Below are 22,849 nucleotides of genomic sequence, written 5' to 3' on the forward strand. Positions count from 1 at the left end.
TAATAGGACCAGTAAAAAGACCATCTTGATTAATACTGGCATTCTGCTGGTTGCTGCTATATGACAACTAGCCATGGAACAAAACTGCTCTGAAGAACTAAAAATAAGTATCACACAGAGGGCAACAGGAAAGGGAAAAGCATGTGCTGGGGATAAGCAGGATGCAATATAGAACAAAGAAGAAACTCCAAGTCACAATAGTGAAAAACACCATGGCCTAATGAAGGGACAAGAATGAGAGGTGACAGGTGGAAAGCTATTATTCACTGATACCTGGGCAATGCCAGGAAAAATGAAAAAGGCCTTCAGCATTCTGGGTGAGCCTCCTGTGCGAGACATGGACAAGAGGTATATGAGATAGGTGAATTTGGTGGAAATACAATTTGTAGCATTGAAGGGAATTCTTAAATCAGTGAGATCACAGATCCTTTTAAGTATTTTTTCTTCACAACTATTTTGTGGGAGGTAGCACAAGATTTATTATTCCAATTTCACAGATGAGGAAACTCAGGTTTTTAGAAATTAAGTGATTTCCCTATGGTCACATATTTCTTCCCTGATCCCAAGTCCTTTACTCTTTTCACCATTTCATGTAGTCTCTCCTATCTATTTGACGATTTCTTGTTTCCATTAATTGTTGTCCCTTCTGAAGATTTCTCATGCTCTATTCTGAAAACTTGTCTCTTTTTCTTTAGCAATTTCAACCACTTCCTTGGTTTTAATGATTGTCTCTGTTCTGGTGACCATCAAATAGTCAAGGAAATAGTCAGTTATATGCAGATCCTAGAAATGTTGGGGCCTTAGAACATTGAGACATCTCCTCTTGAGCTCATAGGCAATAGACTAACATACAAGCAATACTGGCATTCAGTTTTCTCAAAGTAAATAAGAGCTTTAAAGGATTGGACCAAAATGCCAAGAATACTAACTCTGATAAAGCAGATTTAATTATTTTATTATGCATAATTATAAATTTTTTTCTTTGAAAAAAAGCTAAAGTGTTAGGGGAATTCCTTTCTCCATAGCATATCCAGATATGCCACATAGCCTTACATGTCATGTCACCTTAGCAGGATGGGCCCAGGAAGTATAAAGGGGTTTGGTCTCTGAAGCAGGAGTTTGTATCTTGCAGAATACAAGAGGATAGGATAGGATAAGATAGGATAGGATAGGAGCTGCTAATAGGTTCCTTGAGGTAGTCAGGGGTGTGACCTCTTGTTGGATCTCCTCCTGGCGTGGAAGTCAACTCCACATGTCTCCCTTCTGTGGCTTCACTTATGTCAGTGCTGAATGGACTGGGCACAGGTAATCTCGGAGGAGAGAAAGCATAAATAGACAGTTCTGAGTGGAACTCTCTCTTACTTCCTGCCCACAGCATATCATATTCCAGATGTGGATTAATAAAAATGCTAGGGATGGTGGGACTAAGATAGTTAAAACCAGCAATAGGGGTTGGGGGAGTCCTAAAGGAAGGGCATTGAATGGGTCAGGTCCTTGAGAGATCAGCCAATGGGATTCTTTCACTAAGTGGAAGCAAATTACTTGGACATCAGCCATAAATTTAGTTATTCAAACCCGATGTTAGATTATTTGATCACTTATTTCTTATTCTTATTTCTTTTCCTTATGCACTATGAACATAGGTCCAAAGTAGAAGGGAAAACATTGACTTACTCTGAAGGTGTAGAAAACTTACTCTTAGGTAAATATTGTTAACACTAGTTTTAAATTGAATAAAGCAATTGCTTTGATTAATAGTATGTTTTCTTTCTATTAGGTAACTTTGTTAGAAAAATTTTGCAACCTATAATTGCATTAGATGACAGTAAAATTAATAAGAAGATACCAGAAGTAACAGGACACATATTTTCCTCTTCAAAAACAATAGTGAAACCAGAAATCTCTTTTAAAAATGCATCTGAAGAGAAAAACACTGCAAAAAGCCAGCCCTTAAATTCAAGCAAGATAGAACATTTAAACACATCTGAGCAAAATGGGGCAGATCTTTCTTTTTTAATTGTGAAGAATAAAGAAGGAGATGATCACCTTTTTGTAGATATAGGTATGTAAAATTTTGTGAACTCATATGTAAACTCTTAACTGTTTAAATTGTTATTATATCCAGGTAGCTTTAGGCTAGCCATAAAGAAAATTGGGAGAAATGTTTTTGGTGGGCTGATCAAGAAATAGTTTCTATTGAAAGGAAAAGTCTTCATTTGGGCTTTCACCCTGATAAATAAGGCAAAAACTCAGGACAAAAAAAAGAATTAAAAAGAGTTTATTGTAAATATATCAAGGTAACAACTGATGATCACTGCAGATCAGTGAAGGCTTCAAGGTGGGACACAATTTTATAGGTAACTTTAAAGGCCATATTAGTTAACAAAAGGAGTTGAGCCCTTGCATCTTAGTGTAGGATTATGTGACAAAAGTCGTACACTGTGTGCCTTTCCCAAACAGAGCCTCTCCCAATTCTGACTGGCAAACAGGGCTAGGAATTGAATCAATATAATTTTCAGCAATACACAAATACAACCGTGCTAGTTATCAGTAGCCAAACACTGTGTCTGCCTTGCTTCAAATGTCATTTGTGGCATATATCCAGTTCCTGAAAGGCCTGGCACCTAAAGAAAAGGTAAGGGAATAAGCGTTAACATAGCGCAGCTACTATTGACAAATATTATTTGTTCTTCACAACAACCTTGCAAGATAAGTGCTATTACAAATATAGGAAACTAAGGCAAACAGGTTAAGTGACTTACCCAGGGTGTCATAGCTAGTAAATATGTGAGACCAGATTTGAAGTTTTTGTGCAATATGAACATGTTAATAATGATTTACTTGGGGGAATTAGTCCAACCTTACATCTATGTCCATTTATATTACGAAGAAATGATTTCTTTAAATGTTCCTTGACAATTTTAAAAAATGACTTTTATAATCTTGAATAAAAAGCTAATTTTTTTCTGATATGCTTAATGTGAAGTAATATATAATCTTTAAATAATATTTTGCATAGCCAGTAAATAATAGTTTATATAATAATAGTTATGGTTCACAAAATGCAAATGAGGAAATTGAATCTTAGATTAAACAAATTGTCCACTGACATATAGTTAATAAAAATCAGAGCAGAGACCCAAATTCAAATCTTTTGACCAGAACCTTTTTCATTGTGTCACAGCAATTTCTCGTGATTCCTTTTTTTTTTTTTTTTTTTTTAAATATATGTGTATTGTAGGAGTTTATACAAGAAATAGAAACTTTCGGCTATACAAATCATCTAAATTGGGCAAATGTGTGCCTTTGGAAGTAGCTGAAGATAACAAATTTTTTCCTAAATATTCAAAGATTGTTTCTGAAGAAAACCAGTATTTCCTTTCTTCTTTGGTCACCAACATCAGGTAGGCAGTGCTAGAATTAAGCTTTCTTTGATTTGTGGTGATTGTGATCATATTTATCAAAGAGTATTTGATGTTATCAGGGGATCATTTGAAGCTTCTGAGTTCTCTGAGAGTCACCCCTTCTAAAAGTGGAGATTATTACCACTTTGGACGTCCATAGGAAAGATCTAAGTCTTGTTATTTAGAGATTATCTGTACATTTAAAAATACAGGCCTTTCCCCTGAAATGAGCAAGAATCCTGGAGAATAAGGACTCTTTTCCTCTTCCTCCTCTCATAATCACATCTCTCTTCCACCTTCCTTTGTTCTATACCTTGTCTTCTATGCTCTTTGGTGGCAAGGGGACAGAATGATCACCCAGAATAAAGTCTGTTATACATTCAGCTTTCTTATCTGTAAGATATCATTCCTCATACAATTAATGACCAGATTAGAAGCTTCATGTACTCTCAGGAAGACCTGACTTCAAATCTAAACATTTAATTAGACACTTAATTGCTTTATGAACCTGAGCAAGTCATTTACCTGTCTTTCTCTTACCTTGTCTGTAAAATGGGGGTAATAGTAGCATATCCCCTGGAGTTGTCAGGATCAAATGAGTTCTTTGCAAATCTCTTGGCTTAGTTTCTGATTCATAGTAGGCTCAATATAAATAAATAACCTCAAAATCAGAAGATCTGAGTTCCAACCATGACTGGCACTAGTTAAGTAAATTGCTGAGCCTTTTTTAATATAGAGATATTAACAATTAATACTGGTGCTGTTTCCTGGTCGGGTTGTATAAATGCATTTAACCCTTCTAGTGTTATCTCTATAAATCAGATGATAAAGAATCTGGACTTCCTGGCTTCCTATTGAGAAATTTACCTAGTACATTACATTGCCTTTCTAATTTTCAAGCAACAATCATTTATTAACATTATTAACATAGTCTCTACTGTGTGCCAAACATTATGCTAATTGTTACTTCAGGTTGCATTTGCAGCAGTCCTTGTTCACTTTGTCATTAGAGGGAACCATTTATCTTCCTTTTGAGGGAGAAAGGGGGATTATGTAGCTAAATATGGTGCAGTACATACAGGTGTTGAATTAATACTTAAATGTTTTCATCTTTAGAACTTAATTGCTGTTCATGACATTTTGTTTTTTAATACTAATGTAATAGCATTTTCTCTATTTGTATTCTCAGATTCTCAGACACTTTAAGAATCCTTACCTGTGATGTACCTCTAAGTAAACAAAAAAGGATCGAATGTTTTAACAGTGCTTGTATTAAAGGTACAATTCTTAAAATATTTTACATAGTTACTGTTTCTTAAAAGTTTATTATCTTAAAATTAAATGAGCTCTTTTATATACACAATGTTCTTGTTATAGATTTCTTAGTTTAAAAACTTAAAAAGTCATGCACTTAATTAAAAATCTGGATTTATCCAAACTGCTAAGGGATAGCAGAATTGGCCTGGTTTTAAAATTTCATTCTTTCATTCTTTGCTAAGCTATTTTCATTGCCAAAAAGGCAAACAGAAGGGGAGGAAAAACAAAATGTGGGCACTTGGTCGACAGCTCTGAATAAGTATAATCTAGCTGTTAATCTTTTAGTTCTTCAGTAACTCACACATTCCTTTTCTTTTGCTACAGAAGGTATCATTGAAGGCTTCCAATGTTCACCATACCCTGAAATTGATAATTTTGTTCTTTCTTTGGTGAATAGAAATGGCATTAAAGGAGGTAAGTATCTTTGTTGTTTATTGAGAATTGCTTAGGCAATTTGGAACTATGCTCAAAAAGTTTTCAAACTAACCCTTTGATCCAGCAGTGTTTCTATTGTGCTTATAACCCAAAGATATCAAAGGAGGGAAAGGGATGCACATGTGCAAAAATGTTTGTGGCAGCCCAGTTTGTAGGGGGAAGAAACTGGAAACTGAGTGGATGCCCATCAGTTGGAGAATGGCTAAATAAGTTATGGTATATGAATGCTATGGAATATTATTGTTCTGTAAGAAATATTTAGCAGGATGAATAAGCCTGGAGAGACTTACATGAACTGATGCTGAGTGAAATGAGCAGAACCAGGAGATCATTGTATATGGCAACAGAAAGATTATACGATGATCAATTTCTTTTTAATATGTCAAAGCATATGTTAAATACAATATGTATACATATCTATACAGTTACGTTGTTGTACAAGAAAAATTGGATTTAGAACGGTAAAAATAACTTGAGAAGAAAAACAAAAATGGAAGCAGACAATAACAGAAGAAGTGGAAATGCTATGTTGTGGTCCACGCTTATTTCCATAGTTTTTTATCTGGGTGTAGCTGGTTCTCTTCATTACTGAACATTTGGAAGTAATTTGGATCACATGATGATCAATACTGATGGACGTGGCTCTCTTCAACAATGAGATAATTCATGCCAGTTCCAATGATCTTGTGATGAAGAGAGCCATCTGCATCCATAGAGAGAGGACTGTGGGAACTGTAGTTTACAACATAGCACTTTCACTCTTTTTGTTGTTGTTTGCTTGCATTTTATTTTCTTTCTCATTTTTTCTTTCAGGTTTGATTTTTCTTGTGCAGCAAGATAATTGTACAAATATGTATGCATATATTGGATTTAGCATATATTTCTACCATGTTTAACATATATTGGACTACTTGCCATCTAGGGGAGAGGGTACGGAAAGGGGAGGGATTGGAACACAAGGTTTTGCAAGAGTTAATGTTGAATTTTCCATGTATATTTTGAAAAATAAAAAGCTTTAATTTAAAAAAATTGCTTATAGTTCTGTTGAATTTATAAATATTGATGTTTCAGGAATTCGGTGTTGGAACTACTTTTTCCCAGAAGAATTACTTGTTTATAATATTTCTAAGTATCGCTGGTGTGGAAATATTAAAAGAGCCCACAAGAGTAATAATATAATGTAAGTAAATGCTTAGTGTTTTAAAGAATGCATTAATAAATTTATTGCCATTTTATTGGATTTTTGTATAGGATTATGTTGTTTACATTTATAATTTATTTCTAATAATCTGTATTTACTAAATTTGATTTTAATTTACTTGAAAATGTTAGCATTTATTTCACTTAATCTTAAGTCTCAAACTAAGGAGATCTGTTGGATCTAGGAATGGATTGTAATACCCCAGAGTAAGGGACAAAAAATGGAATCAGGAGAGTTTAGATAAATGAGGAGGAATCCTGAAAAGGGAGAGTAGAGCTAACGTCAGAAATAACCTTGTATTATCTACCTTTGTAACCTTATACATCACCTATTTAATTCAAATTCAAATTGAATCAATAAGCTGCTGCAGAATACTAGAATAGTCTTCCACCTAATCTTGCGTAAATGGATAGAGATCAAGATCTGAGTTGAAATAAGCCTCAGAATAGTTAGCTGTCTGACTCTGGGCAAGTTTCTTAACCCCTCTTTGTCTCAGTTCCTCATTTGTAAAATGGGGACACATTGGAGAAGGAAACAGCAAAACAATTTGTTTCCCAAGATAGTCATATAGAATCAATTAAATGATTGAACAGTACCCACTTTTAAGACCCTGTTACCTACCCTGTTAGCTCCACTGGGGTTTTTTGGGCATTAAGAGATCAGCTAGCCTAACTAATAAATTGATCATGCTTAGACACTATCACATACAAAGATAGAGACATAGCCCTTTTTGTGTTTCCTTTGCTGGCTTTGCCCCCTTTCCTTCTGCCTCCTAAATGTCAACAAGTTCTTAGACTTTTGCTCTTTTCTTTTCCTAATCTCCTATAGCTTCAACTATTACATAGATAACTCCCAAATCTATAGTTCTTCATAGTCTCCTCCAAGTCTCATGTTGGATGGGTGTGGAATGAACATTTCTAGTTGCTTTAGTATATGCCTTCCAGCTGAGACATTAGAAACAGCAGTGTTTTAGGGTCACATGCTCTTATGAAAAACGAGGAGTCTAGATTTGATGGTCACCAGAGGGCTCCTGGCTCGATTCCCTTGATCTGTATCTAAAATCAGGCTCACCACTATAAGGTAGTGTGGCCAGTGATCCTTATCTATAAAATAAGGGGGTTGAAAAGATGACTTTTAAGAATCATTCTAATTCTAAATCTATTTTCTTAGTATCTTATCAAATGATACAGGACTCCATTTCATGACTTCCTTTCTCACAATCGCTCTAAGGCAGTGGATGGAGCACCATCCCTGAAGTCAGGAGGACCCAAGTTCAAATCTGATCTCAGACACTTAACACGTCTTAGCTATATGATTCTGGGCAAGTCACTTAACTCCAATTGCCTCAGGAAAAAAAAAAAAAGTAAAAGTTTTTTATAAAAACTATAACTATGCCCAAAATACTGCTTGAGATTTTCGGTTTAACTCATTCAACACTAGTCATCCCAAGCAACAAAGCTCTCAGTTAACTGAAATCCCACTACTCATTTTCAAGACAAGTTTCTCCAAGAAGTTTTTCCTCCATCACTGTAGGTCACCCTGATTTTTACTGTTTCAGTATTACCATATGGAATAAATTCAAAATAGTTCATTGAAGGCAGGGAACTTTCCTACTTCTTTGTATCCTGCATGAATTGTGATATGGTATACAGGGACATATAGTAACAGTGGTTAATAAATAATTGATATAATAAATAAGAGGTCACAAATTTTATAGTAATAATGTTTATTATTGAATTTTTTGTACTGTATAAATGGTCCAGTCTAGTCTCAGAAGAATTGGAAAAGTTATTGACAGAGAGATGGGGGAACTATGGGTAGAAAATGTTGCATAAACTATCAGATAAAGCTAATTGGCTTGATTTTGCAAAACTTATTTTTCCTTTTTAAAATTCTCTATTGTAAGAGACTTGCTGGAGAGGGGAAAGAGAGGTATTTATTAAGAAAGGAGAGATAATCTTAAAAATAAAAATCTATTAATTGGTCTACCAATTCTGGAAAATAATGTGGAATTATGCTCCCCAAAATGTTATAAAAATATTCTTTAACCTAAAATGAATACAGCTAGGTGTCTAAGGAGGCTAAAGAAAACAAACAAAAGAGTACAAAAGGGTTCTACCACGAGCTAAAATAAAAGACTAGGAGACTTAATGTTTTTGTTTATATTTGAAGGATTCTAGTGGATCTAAAAAATGAAGTTTGGTATCAAAAATGTCATGACCCTGTCTGCAGAGCAGAAAACTTCAAATCTGATTGTGAGTTATTAAATTCCTTAAGACAGTTTTTTTCCCCTAGAAATTAAAAAAAAACAGTATGTTTACTTTAAGCAATAAATAAAATTCCTCTTTGATTTAGGTTTCCCATTACCACCTGAAGTATGTCTTTTATATCTGTTCAAAGAGGTATGTTTTTATTATTTTATTTTATAATAGTTAACTTGTCTTTGAATTTAAGATATATATGTTTATGATTAATAAGTCATTTTGAAACTTTTGCTTCCTAAACTATTCTCTCCTTTCTCAAATATATCTACATGATTAATGATATCAAAATGATGACTGCTATTATAATTCTTTGTATGTTCATTTTTGAAATTTCATTCATACTCTGGCCAACCCTTCTCAAAAATTTTAAACCATAATAACCAGATAAAATGCAGAGGACGAGAATGGAGCAGTTTGAATAACTGGGTCTTTACATTTTTAAGATTGATTCCTACTGAAGTATATTCATATTAATAAATTCATAAATCTCTTGATTTGAATTCAGTAAGCTTGATTAAGTTAATTTTTTCCCATGACAGTAGAAATCACATACTCAATATGAAGAAACTGGAAGCTAGTTTAGAATATGTGTATGTAAGCAAGACTTTAGAAAACAAATAATAGTCCAAATGAAAAAGAAAGATTTTAAATAGAAAGCGAAAAACAAATGAATTAACAAAACCAAGAGTTGGCTTTTTAGAATAATCAATGAAGCTGGCAACTGTTTGCTAGCATATATTCATAATTAATAAAGATAGCTCATCAAAATTAGAAAGGAAGATATGACAAATAAAGAGTTTCATTAGTAAATATACACAGCTACATGCTAAAATCTGGATTTTGACTATGACATTAATGAAACTTTAGGTTTTGCTTTTGTTTTCTTCAGAAGCTATTTGGATTCTTAATATTTTCATTTTGCTGTCTGGTTCCCTTGGGCAATTTTCCATTTCCTGAAATACTTTTCAAGTTGTTGTTTTTTTTTTTAAATACTTGAATTTTTCCCCCACTTGTTTTCCCTTTTTATCTCTAGATAAAAATGATCCTTTATCCTTTTTGCCTTAGTTTTAACTCATTTATCAAACTTTGGTTTCTGGTCAGGCTTTGGACTCCACTCCTGTGCTGAATTTTTGGTAATAATTAAGAAAATGTACAAAAAGAAAAATTAATAATAGGTAGTACAATGATAAGGGCCCTGACTTAAGCACCCCCTTCTAGGGCTTTCTAGGGCTTAAGCCTCCTTTCTAGGCTTTCAGAAGAGTACTAAGGATTGGGTCTTTTGTTCTGAGGATTTCCTCATCCCAGATGTTTAGTGCTGCTCCTGGTCACTTCTAAAGTTCACCCATTGGATATTCCTCTGAGGTGTGACTACCCTGTGCTCCACCTGTCTCCAAAGAGAGGTCTGAATGTCATGACCTCTACAGGCTCTGGGAGGCTATAGGTGTCATTTGACTTTATTGGCAGCCTGCCTTCCTGTGCCAAAGCTCTTGACTTTGTGTGCAGTTCTAGAGTAGGATAATAATTTGCGTAGTAGAATGTTCTCATCAAATTTCTTGGTCATTATTTGGTTTAGTATGATTCTCAGGGAAATGTGGGAGCTAGGCTGCTTGCCTTAGAGACCTTATTAAATTAATCTTATAGGTCTCTGTCTATAGGGATTATCTTGGTTATAGGTTTCTGGTCTGATTTTGTTTGAATTTTTTTAGGATGAAGACGACTACATCTTAAATGGAACTGATGCTAAACAACAGTCCTCACATTCTCAAGAATTATCTCTTAGTACACTGACAAGAGGGGTGCCTTCAGGTGCAGACTGGGATAATGGGATTGATGACACCTGTTTTTTGGAAGCCGTTGAAGATGCTGAATTAGTTGAAGCCACAGAGAAGAGTATGGCCAATGACAGCCCCACAGAGGATGAGATTCCTGATGCAGTTCTCATAGAAGTATTAGAAGAACAGAAAACAAATTGGAGTGTGATTTCAAATAGCTAAAAAGAAAATGTTGGTTAAACACATCATATAAACAAATGAATTCATTGTTTGTTGTGAGCTGTTGTGGGCTCAACTCCCATATATGCTCCATCATATCAGCTGTGAAATTCTGGTCAACCTACTCCTTGGTTCTAAAATAGGCAACTTTCTAGGACCTCCTGCAGAGCAGGTACTGACTTCATCTGAGAATTATCTACTCTGTTGAATTCACAGGGTTAGTCTGGAACCTTAAAATTGATCATTATAATACCTATTATTGAATTATCTTTTCTTAATTTTGAGTCATTCTTTGCTGGATAAATGGGTCAAATTGTCAACAACCGTTTGAAAAAATGCTCTATCACTAGTAATAAAAATGCATATTCAAATCAAAATGAATTATCACCTTAAACTATTAAGGGTGAAAATTGCAGGGTTGTAGGAAGAAAGCACTTGTGAAAAGCTATGAAATGTACTCGAAAAAATGTCAGATTTTGCCCCTGACAAAAAAAGCTACTAACCTGAGCCTTCCCTATGATCCATCCCCATGACTGTGTATGTGTGTGTGCGTGTACACACACAAAAAGTTATTTTAAAGACTCTGTTGTGTCCCTCAAAATTCATGACAGTACTATTTGTTTTAGTAAAAGGCTAGAAGAAAATAATATGCCTATTTATTGTAAAAAAAAAAAAAAAAAAAAAACCAACAAATTATGATACGGAAATATGAAATTAAACCAGGAACAGAATACACACATGACAAGAAGAACCAAAACAAACAAAACTCAACTAATTTTAATAGCCAAACTTGGTGCCAGAAGAATTGAGAAACCAAACCTCTTTCCATTTCTCTATAGAAATGGAAATACGGAAATGGAAAGTAGAATATTTGTGAACTACTGGTTACATTCTCTGGGTGTTTGTTAGTTTTACAGTTTTTATCTTTTTTTTGGGGGGGTGGATTAAATAAAATGAAAGTCCTGCTGGGTTGGGAGGAGGAAGTATATATTTAAAAGTCAGTATATGATACAAAACCAAGAGAAAAATAAGAAAAAATGAAAACTATGGTTAAAAAAAAAAAAAGATGAAATACATGAGCAGAATGCACCATGTTACATGTGCTCCTTGTCCCTTCTATTCTTTTAGATCTTTCTTTTGAACCAAATTAAGAAAAATATTGTGGCTCAAGGAAGTAATCACATTTACTCAAAGTTTTGTGTCTATTTTTACATGCTTTAATGGACTAAGGAAAGCTACAAATATTAAGATATTTAAGATAATCTAATTTTCCAGATTTTTAGCACTGCAAAATTAATGTAAGATTACTGTCATTCAGAAATAAAGTTGAAAGCTTTAATAGCTAGTAAGTTCAGTTCAAAGTAAATCCCTTTAAATCTGAAAGTTATCTTGTTTTCATTAACATCTTTTTTTTTTAAGCTATTCACAAAACTATATAGACCTTCACTAAGCAGAAATTACTCCAAAGCAAATTTTCTAAAATAATGATTTCTAATATTTAACTACAGTTTAATAAATTATGCTAAGTTAGATATACAAACTTAATTATCTCTAGGAACAAATTTATTCCAAGATATACCTAAGGCAGGTTCTCTCTCATTTGTGGTCAAAGAGCTGCTTGCTGAAGGTGAGAGTTGATTTTCTTCAGGTGTTGTGCTGCTCCTGAAATGCTTCTTGCTTCAAACAGCAGAGCTGGCAGGCTGGATGAGTCATACTATTTGAAGGAAAAGTTACTGAAATGACGGTGTAGTGAGAATGCTCAAGGTACTAAGTGAGTCATTTACCTGCTGCTACCTACATCTTACAATTCAGTGTCACTTTGCCTTGTACTTGGGTGTAGATAAACAACTCTGGTCTTTCTTTGGATGCAGAATGCTACATTTGAATCCTTACCAAATGTGCAATTTTGGGCAAGTTCCATCTCTTAAAAGGGCCTTGCTGGATGAGACAAGTTCCCAAGCCAAGACATTCTGCAGCACCTCATTCTCACCATGCCCCCTTCTTTCCTCCTTCCTTCACTTCATGCCCCCAGTGAGTACTAGGAGCCAATAATCTGGGGGGGAGTTGAAAGATAATTCATAATAACCAGAACATTTCAAGATATGTTTGAGACTAGTCCTGCCACCCATGGCATATCTAGTGAATTTATTTTAGATCTGTTATCCTATGTTATGGCTGTTTTAAGAAACAGTGTCTTTGGAGCCTTTGTTCATAGTTGTGCCTTCATAACATAGAATAAGGCAAAAGAAATTATAGAACTAAAAGCTAAACCAAAAATCAGAAAGAAAAGGGAGGAGGAGAAAGAACCACAAACATTGCTGCATGTATTTTGTTTAACGCTGATAATTACTGAAGCAGGCTTTCCTGCCTTCCTTCCTTGGGACAAATTGTGCTGATTAGGCCAGTTACTAGTTGGCTTTTTTCTCCCTAAAATCATATTATGACAAAGTTAACTTGTTTTATTACAAAAGAGATTGGTATATAATAACAGTTAAGTTCATTTTTAAAAACCATTAGTTTGTCAGCTTCTGGAAAGTTTTCTAAAATATATAGTAAAATAACTTTTTCTATAATGTAGCTTTCAGAATATTATTACCATTCGCATAAAACAATGCCCAAGTTATAATGAGACGATATAAACTTAAAAATATCTAGTAACTTCATTCCAAGACAGCTCTAGCATGAGAAAAGAACCCAAGGACGAACTATGGGATCCATGGGAAAGGTTCTCCTGGGGTCTCTTGTTCACAACATCTGCTAGTGTTGTGATGAAATAATGACTGAATAACCAAGTAATTTTTGTTTATCAATAATCTTTCCCAAATGCAATAAATTCTTGACTACATTTTATTTTACTTTCATTATTCTAACTAGATGGGGAAGCTGATTATACAGGGGAGAACTCTTCAAGAGCAACAGACATATTTCCACTCTTCCTGAATCCAAAGCATGTATCTGGAGCTTCTGTTTGTAGCTATAACTCAATCTACTAAGACCAAATGCATGTCTAGGCAATATGGAAAGGGCAATATTTTTATGCCAATTAACCACTGCTTTACAATATTGTTCTGGCTATTTCAGAGATAGCCCTCATTCTAGAAACAAGTATGTGCTTTGGACACCACAGGTTCTGCAGCAACGAGAACTTGCTCCCTTCATGGGGAAACACTCCACTTACCAACAGTCATGAGCCAGAGAAAAGTGAAATTCTGTTGAGGCCATTGGGCACAGATATTAGGGGATCCCTTCAGCTGTTGCATCCTCCTTTTCATTTAACTATTTTGTATGTGTTCTCTGTGAACCTGTGTATTTTTATGGTCTTGCCATATGTTTCAATTACGACATTTGGATTCCTCCTGCCTGGTATAGCATCAGCATCACTAATATATAGCATCTTACCATGTGCATTCTGATAAATGCTTTATAATTATTATGTCCTTCGATCTTCACAACCCTGAGAGGCAAGTTCTATTACGATCCCCCTTTACAGATGAGGAAACTGAGACAAACGGGTTGGGTTACTTGCCAAAGGCCACAGTGTCTGAGACTGGATCTGAAGTTTTCTGGACTCCAGGGGCAATGCTCTAGCTAATCTTAATAAATGCTTGCTAACTAATTCTGGTGAAAACTGGCCACCAGTGGAATCAACTAGTTTTCTTGGATTAAAAAAATACAGTAATTACGCTCAATAAGGATTTGTATAAAAGGCATAAAATTTACCTTAAATCTTCTGTAAGCAAACACCCTTAGCTTCAAATAAAGTATGACTTTAAATCTTTATTCCTTTACTTATGAAGTAATTAGATACTTAAAATCATTTAAGAGTATAATTAATGGATCCTTTTAAATTGCTTCAGTGATGTGTATAGCTGGGGGAAATCTAAGTCGACACATTATGAATGGGGATCTAGCTTGGAGTCAGGAAAACCTAAGCTCAAATTCAGCTTCAGACACTTAACCAATAGTGACAGGTCACTTTGCTGTCTGCCTCAGTTTCCTCATCTGTAAAATAAGGATTATAACAGCACCAACTTCCTAGGATCTCTGGGAGGATTCATGAACATTTGCAGAGCACTTTGTGACTAGGTTAGTCTGTGAGAGCCTATGACTTTGGCTGAGCTGACCCCCAAAGTGATATAAAGGGACTGTTTCTCCTGAAGTATAATGAAGAAACCAAAATAAGTGTCACTTGACACTCACCTCTTCTCTTTCTGGTGGGGCTTGCCTATTAAGAGCTGCATAATCATCATGAAGCTGTTTTAAATTGGAGAAAAACCATGTTGCTTCTGTGAAGGAGGATTTTCTTTCTTTAAGTTCCTCATATTTTATTTGTAGACATTTCAGCTGTGGTTCATTCCTGAAACAAATATTTTTGCCAAAAGCATAACAGGTATTGAAGTAAAACCATAGCATGTGACATAAATATAGGCTTTCCAAGTGGCCAAATGGAGGCCTTCAGTGGTTTCCCCACTCTTTTCCTTATCCATCTGGACCATTTCATCTCCTAGACCGAAAGCAACATGAGGGCAGCGATAACAACAAAACTTAGAAGCCTCTCCAGCATTGAGTACAGGGTTCTGAGTAGGAGGAGCTTTATAAATGTCAATAAAAATAAAGACTTCGACTTCTATATATGGTATTATTTATCACTCCTAAAATTCTATGATTGTATAAAGTATTTTGGCAACAATTTTAATTAAGAAAAAGAAAACAATCTATAATTGTATATCCTGAGATTGTTGGGTATATGATATTAGGCAAACCAATCAAGATCAGTCAATAAACATTAAGTGCCTACTATGTGCTAGCCATTATGCTGAGCACAAAAAATAAATAAATAAAAAGGACAAAAGATAGTCCCTGCTTTTCAGAAGTTTACAATGCAATGGGGAGAGACAACATGCAAGCAGATACATACAAATTAGAGGGAAGACACTACAATTAAGAGGCATTGACAAAGATTTCCTACAAGACAAGATTTCATTTGGAGCTTAAAGGAAGCCAGGGAGAGCAGAGGAGGAGGTGTGGGGGATAGAGAGAATTCCCAAAATGGATGGAACAGCCAAGGGGCCAGTGTCACTGGATCAAGTAGTATATAATGGGGAGTAAGACTGAAAAGTAAGAAGGGAATTTTTCATATTTCTCCTGAAGGCAACAGGGAGTCATAACTATCAAGTAGGGGAGTAACATGGTTGGATCTACTCTTTAGGAAAATCACTTTAGTGGCTGAATGAAGAATGGATTGGACCATGGAGAGACCTGAGGCAGGCAAACCCACCAAGCAGCTATTGCAATATTACAGGTATTCAGTGATGTGGATTTGCACCCGAGTAGTGGCAACGGCTGAGAACAAAATGTATCCAAGAGATGGCAAAGGTGAAATCAGTAAAACTGGTCTTGGTGACAACTTAGATATGGAGTGTGTGAGAGAGGGAGGAGGTCAGAATGACTTCTAGCTTGTGAGTGTGAGGAACTCAGAGCATGCTGTCACTCTCTGCAGTACTAAGAAAGGGAGGTGTAAGGGAACATTTAAGGGGAAAGGTTATATGAACATATTGAGTTGAAGACATATACTACATATGTCTAGTTTTGAGATGTCTGAAAGGCACTAGGACTAGGAGATAATAAGATTATGGACCAGAGCAGGAAAGGTAGATTTGAAAATCACCAGCATAGAATGTTAAATCCACGGGAACTGATGAGATTTCCAAGTGAAATACTACAAAGAAGAGACTCAGGGCAGAAACTTGAGGGATTACATTTAGGAATCAGGAGACTTAGGATCTAATCTTTACTGTGTTCTTAGGGTTGGCATTAAATCACCTTGGGCCACAATGTAACCCATAATAGGAAGATATTTGACAAGATGATGTCCTCAATTCTATTCCTTATTATCCTTCTCAAATGGTTTTGAAATTGTTTTGTGCTCTGGCCTCTCCTAAAATTGATCGATTGATCAAAATACTAGTTAAGCCAAGCACCATGCTAAGCGTTAGGAAACAAAGAGACTTAAAAACAGTTCCTGCCCTACAGGCACTCTCATTCTAATGGGGGAGACAACATAAATAACTACAGCTATACAAGATATATGAGAGAGGAAAGGCAATTTCACAGGGAAAAGCCTCGGACAGGAAGTGGGATTTGTGCTGCGGCTTGAAGGACACACAGGTGGGGAATATGCTGAGCTTGGGGATGGGAGGTGACACAAAAGGCATAGCAAGTAGAAAGGTGCAGCTGGACTGAGGGGGAGGGGTAAACTGTATGTAGACTGGAAAAGGAAGAAATGGCTGAATTTAAATAGAGCTTTAAAACTCAACCAAGAGGAGAGACAAATTCATCTCAATTCTTTTTGCCATCTCCCCCAGTCCTGGTCACAGAACAGTTACCAAATACATGTTGGTTGAGGAAATGATATAATGCTGGCCCACAGATGAGACAGGTTCCACGGCACTTTTCACAGCCCCCTCCAGTGCCTCTCCCCATCCACTTCTTTGTTCCAGATGAGAGCTCCCAATCTGATCCTGTGTCCTGGATCCTGACCTGATCTCTCCACCACAGTGCCAAGATGTGAGTTGGGACCCATCCTATGAAACCGACACCACTGGGCTTTAAGATTAAACAGAAAGCAACAAGAGAGACCAATACATGGGGGTCCAGGTTAATTCTATAAAACTGATTTTATGAAGACAGATTCTCTCTGAACTTCAACCAGAGGTTTTCATCTGTAAAGATAAAAATAAGTCTAGAACTTTCAGTTCTAAAAATTCTTCAAATAATTTACCTTATTAGTTGATCTTGAGCTTCAAATAAACACTTCCTTTTCTTATTGATATTTGTAATCACCTAAATAATACAATAATTATTAGTTACATGTACATAGAGCTTTAGGTAATCATTTTTATTATAGTTGGCATGTATCTTACTATGTGCCATCTTATTAGATTCTCACAATAACTTATTTAACAGATGAGGAAACCGAAGCAAACAGAGATGAAGTGACTTCTTATGTGCCAAGCATCTTGTTAAGCATTAGGAAAACAAAGGAAAAAACAAACAAAACAAAAACCAGTTCCTGACCTCAAGGGTGCTCAAGCCTGATTTGACCTCAGGTCATTCTGTCTCCAGACTCTACAGTTTATTCTCTTCACCTTTTACCTGCCCCAGGCAGAGACAGCATACTATCTTGGCAAGACTGAGACTTAAAACATCATAGGACACCAGATTTAAGAGCTGGAAGGAGTCCAATCCCCTCACATAACAGCAAGGCTACGTGGCTCCCTAAATTCTGTTAATGGGTCCCATGAACTCATCTTTTTTAGTTGCCATTATTTTCCAGAAAAACTGCACCCAGAGCATGCAGGATACCCTGAATGTGTTAAGAAGGGACCCTCACCCTCACAAACTACCATTGATCATATCAATAACAAAGCTAACAGAATCATGACTATCTCAATAGATGCAAAAAAAGCTTTTGACAAAATACAATATCCATTCCCATTAAAAACAGTAGAGAGCATAGGAATAAATGGAATATTTCTTAAAATGATAAGCATCTCTCTAAAACTATCAGCAAGCATTATATCTAATGGGGATAAGCTAGAAGTTTTCCAAGCTCAGAGGTGAAACAAGGATGCTTGTTAGCACACGATTATTCAATAACTAGAATTGTTAGCTTAAGCAGTAAGAAAAAGAATAGAAGGAATTAGAGTAGGCAATGAGGAATCAAAACTATTTCTCTTTCCAAATGATATGATGGTTTACTTAAGAGAAACAACTAAAAAACTATTTGAAATAATTAACTTCAGCAAAGTTGTGGGACATAAAATAAACCCACATAAGTCATCAGCATTTTTATGTTACCAAAAAAGCCCAGCAGCAAAAGAGAGAACAAAATCTTATTTAATTTGGGAGTCTACCTGTCAAGATAAACCCAGGAACTATATGAACACAATTACAAAACATTTTTCACACACAGTGATGAAAAAATATCAAGTACTTATGGTTTAGGCTGAGCTAATATAATAAAAATGATAATTCTATCTAAATTAATCTACTTATTCAGCACCATATCAAAGCCAAAATATTATTTTATAGTGCTAGAAAAAATAATAACAAAATTCATCTGGACGAACAAAAGGTCAAGAATATCAAGGGAACTAATTGAAAAAACAAAAACAAAACACACACACACACACACAAAGGAAGGTGGCCTAGCTGCTTATAGCACACTTATTATAAACAATTATATAATAATACCAACTATTATAAAGTGACAATCATCAAAACCATGAGCTAAGAAACAGTGGCAGCTCAGTGTAATAGGTTAGGTTCATCAGACACAATAGTCAATCAATGATTAAAGAAATCTACTATTTCAAAAATCCAAAAACTCCAGCTTCTGTGATAAGAACTCATTATTTGGAAAAATTTGCTGGGAAAACTAGAAAATAATATGGCAAAATCTAAGTGAAACAACTCATAATTCTATACACCAGGATAAGGTTGAAATGGTTCATGATTTAAACAAAAAGGGTAATAACTATAAGCAATTTAAAAGAGCAAGGTATAGTTTAATTGTCAGATCTTTGGAGAAAGGAGGAATTTGTGATCAACAAGAAATAGAACATTATGAAATGCAAAATGGATAATTTGGATTACATTAAATTAAAAAGGTTTTGCACAAACAAAATGCAACCAAAATGAGAAGGGAAGTAGAAGGCTGGAAAACAATTTTTACAGCCAGTGTTTCTGATAAAGGCTTCATTTCTCAAATATCCAGAGAACTGAGTCAAATTCATAATACAAGTCATTTCCAAATGAATAAATGGTCAAAGGACATAGACATGGACAAACAACTTTAAGAAATTAAAGCCATTTATAATCATATAACAAAGTGCTCTAAAATCACTATTCATTAGAGAAATGCAAATTAAAACAACTTTGAGATAATACTTCATTTCTATCAGACTGACTAAGATGACCAGAAAAGATAACAATAAATGTTGAAGGGGATGTGGGAAAATTGGGATACTAATACATTGTTGATGGAGCTGTGAACTAATTCAGGAATACTGGAGAGCAATTTGGAACAATGCCCCAATGGCTACAAAACTGCAATCCAGTAGTGTCACTATTAGGTCTATATCCCAGAGATCATAAAAAAGGGGAAAAACCCACATGTGCTAAAATGTTTATAGCAGCTCTTTTTGTGGTGGCAAGGAATTGGAAATTGAATGGATGCCCATCAATTGGAGAAATACTGAAAAAGTAGTGTTTGAATGTGATGGAATAATGCTATTGTTCTATAAGAAATGATGAATAGGCTGATTTCAGAAAGCTTAGAAAAACTTATATGAACTGATGCTGAGTGAAGTGAGAATACTGGATACAGTAATAGCAAGATTGTGTGATGATCAACTATGACAGACTTAGTTCTTCTTAGCAGTACAATGAATTTAAGACAATTCCAATTGTCTTGGAATGGAAAATGCCATCTGCATCCAGAGAGAGAACTATGGAAACTGAATAAAGATCAAAGCATACTATTTACACTGTTCCCCCCCCCCCTTTCTTGTGATTTTTCCCTTTTGTTCTGTTTTTTTTTTTTTGACAAGACTGATATGAAAATGTTTAAAATGACTGTATATGTATAATCTATCAAATTGCTGTCTTGGGGAAGGGGGTGGTAAGGAAGGGAAAAATAAAATCTATTTATATTTTTATATTTAATTTGGGGGGGGGGAAATGAGTCTCTCCCCTTCCCCAACATTTGTTCTTTGCACCCCAAGCTGAATTCCCACGTGTCCTTGAGAGACAAAACAGGTACTAGTCAATGTGTACCAGGCTGGAAAAATATTTGTGTAGCTGGAGTCTTCTGCTGATAAGTGGACCCTCCCATATTCATAGTCTAGTGGTGCCCAAGGGAAAAAAGAAATGTGGCTCTTGCTTCTTCCCTTTGGGAAGGGTTTTATCTTTTTACCACCTTTACTGTGCCTTTCCCTTCCCATGCCATACTCTTCAGGTAAAATATTTGTTTTTTCCTCCTCCTTTTTGTTATTTTGTATAAATATGCAAACTTCTATAAAGATTATGAACTCAAGTTTCACATGCATGTTCATTTCACTTGCAATAAAACTTAGCTTTTTCATACGTCTTGTGACATTGTGATTACCTGGTGAAGATTCACAGAAGTAAATACCTGAAATGGCATAACCCAGGGCCTCTGACTCAAGAAGCCAGGCTCTTTCCATTGTACCACACTGCCTAGGTGGTTGGAAAGGGTCTTAGAGAAAGTGAAGAGATGAGCCAAGAAAACTACTGTTAGCTCACCATCAATGACTCAGTAGGAAGAACACGGAAAGAATCCAGTCATAACTGTCATGCTACATCATGATGTCACATGATGTAGGAGTCATTTGATGTTAATAGTTAATCTTCAGGTTCCAGATTTATAAAATGATAATTTCCAAGTCTCCTCTGTGATCCCATATGGTATTAGGACAATTGGTATCAATTCCTGATTCAGATACATACCAGTCATATAAACTTAAGACTTCAAATTTGAGAAAAGTCTGTTGTAATTCTTAAATCAATATAGAAGTGTATTTTGTTAAACTTCATAATTGATGTGTAGTGCAAATATAATTTTCCTCATTACACCAATGAAGAATGAGGCCCAAATAAATGCTTTGTCTAAGATCACACAACTAATAGAGCAGCTAGGTGGCGCCATAGGGCATAGAGGTCAGGAAGACCTCTAACATGCACTAGTGTGGGGCCTAGGGCAAGTCACTTAACCCCATTTGCCTCAGTCTCATCATCTGTAAATTGAGCAAGAGAAGAAAATGACTAACCATTTCAATATTTTTGCCAAGAAAACCCCAAAGAGGGTTATGAAGAGTCTGAACAACAATGACACTCATGACTAGGAGAATTGCAATCCAGATTTTCTGACTCCAAATCCAGAAACTCAAGGTTTCTTGGACTAACATGAATACTGCAATGTTGTGTAGTTGTTCAGGCAGCAAGGTGAAGTAATGAATAGAGTTCTGGATTTGGAGGAAGGAAGATCCAAGTTTTAATTCTGCCTTAGGCAATGAATAGCTATGTAACCCTGAGCAAGTCACTTCACTTCTGCATGCCTCAGTTTTTAAAAGCATTCACTTCCAACGCCTACTGTGCCAACTACATGAGTTAATCTATGCAAAGTACTAAAGCAGAATATAAATGTTTGTTATTCTTCTTGTTATTATTACTATTATTTATATTTTTCATAAAAGTATATCACAAATCACAAATGACCTACCTTGGCATTCTTCCTTTTCAAATTTTTCAGTTTCTGGACTTCGGAAAGCTACACACAAAACAAAACACATTTACATTCAATGTTCAGAACTAGACATGTTTGTGTTTTAATTTTTAATTGTAATTTTTTATTTTTAAAATTAAAAATTACAATAAATTTTTTTCTTTTTTTTTTAAACACAGAACACATGCATGCACAATGATTATGTCATTGCTGGCTCCAAAAAGGTCTCTCATAGACCACAGATATGTGTATATGGAAGGAGATTCTAGCTTTTGGTCTAAAGAACAAAATAAAATGTTTCTATATTTCAACAACTCATGATCAAAAATAGTGGTTTCACATCAATAAAACTTACAATTTTAATAAATTGTTCCTTAAAAACAGAATAAAAACTGTCAATTGCTCTTTGGCAAATTAGAGATTCCACTTGCTGCCTGTAAGAATAAGAAAGATAAATTTAGGTGTTTACTAACAATAAGCTATATGTTGATATAAATTTCTAGTTTATGTTGTTCTCTTTAAAAGAATAGTGAATGTGTATTTTAGATTGATCAATTATCCTTTTTGTAGGTTGTATATAAATGGATGAATTACATATACGCACATACATACATATACATGTATACATACACACATAAAATGCAAGCACATATCTGTGAAATTAGTCTTCATGATCTTTTTTTGAATCCAGTAATGATGGAAGCCCCATTGTTTATTCAGAGTCTAGCTTGGGTAAATCTAATCTAATCACTTGGGTTTTTCCTAATATGTTAGCTAATAAAATAATTTTTAGGAGTCAAAGACTATTCCTGCGTGGACCTTTTGGTCAAATGACAAAAAAATGCCATCAACTTCAAAACACTAATTCCTAGAGATAGATTATCAAACCCTTTGTTTACTGATAGAAATCCTCCAAGTGCAAGCTTTGC

The 22,849-nt window shown here is 35.1% G+C and overlaps 2 protein-coding genes across 8 annotated transcripts in view; one reads left to right on the forward strand and one right to left on the reverse strand.

Annotated features, from left to right (window-relative positions):
- The window catches only part of PRIMPOL (primase and DNA directed polymerase), a 32,748-nt gene extending 21,759 nt beyond the window's left edge, over positions 1–10,989 (forward strand). Inside the window, exons 6-13 of one of the 2 annotated variants that reach the window (XM_074273539.1) lie at positions 1,778–2,062; positions 3,242–3,404; positions 4,594–4,682; positions 5,046–5,135; positions 6,228–6,336; positions 8,530–8,612; positions 8,713–8,759; positions 10,328–10,989. In XM_074273539.1, coding sequence (XP_074129640.1) covers positions 1,778–2,062; positions 3,242–3,404; positions 4,594–4,682; positions 5,046–5,135; positions 6,228–6,336; positions 8,530–8,612; positions 8,713–8,759; positions 10,328–10,615 — 1,154 coding nt within the window. In that variant the 3' untranslated portion in view covers positions 10,616–10,989. The remainder of the gene's footprint in view (positions 1–1,777; positions 2,063–3,241; positions 3,405–4,593; positions 4,683–5,045; positions 5,136–6,227; positions 6,337–8,529; positions 8,613–8,712; positions 8,760–10,327) is intronic. The other variant, XM_074273540.1, reaches the window with a different exon arrangement.
- Positions 2,264–22,849, reverse strand: part of CENPU (centromere protein U) — a 72,828-nt gene continuing 52,242 nt past the window's right edge. For 5 of the 6 annotated variants that reach the window (XM_074273542.1, XM_074273541.1, XM_074273545.1 and 2 more), the window contains 6 exons: positions 22,276–22,354; positions 21,918–21,965; positions 17,394–17,455; positions 14,813–14,969; positions 12,192–12,326; positions 2,264–2,624 (listed from right to left, as the gene is read on the reverse strand). In XM_074273542.1, coding sequence (XP_074129643.1) covers positions 12,219–12,326; positions 14,813–14,969; positions 17,394–17,455; positions 21,918–21,965; positions 22,276–22,354 — 454 coding nt within the window. In that variant the 3' untranslated portion in view covers positions 2,264–2,624; positions 12,192–12,218. Of the gene's footprint in view, positions 2,625–12,160; positions 12,327–14,812; positions 14,970–17,393; positions 17,456–21,917; positions 21,966–22,275; positions 22,355–22,849 lie in introns of those variants that run through there. The other variant, XR_012483218.1, reaches the window with a different exon arrangement.

The sequence above is a fragment of the Sminthopsis crassicaudata genome, chromosome 6, assembly GCF_048593235.1.
Source record: "Sminthopsis crassicaudata isolate SCR6 chromosome 6, ASM4859323v1, whole genome shotgun sequence".
Lineage (NCBI taxonomy): Eukaryota > Metazoa > Chordata > Mammalia > Dasyuromorphia > Dasyuridae > Sminthopsis > Sminthopsis crassicaudata.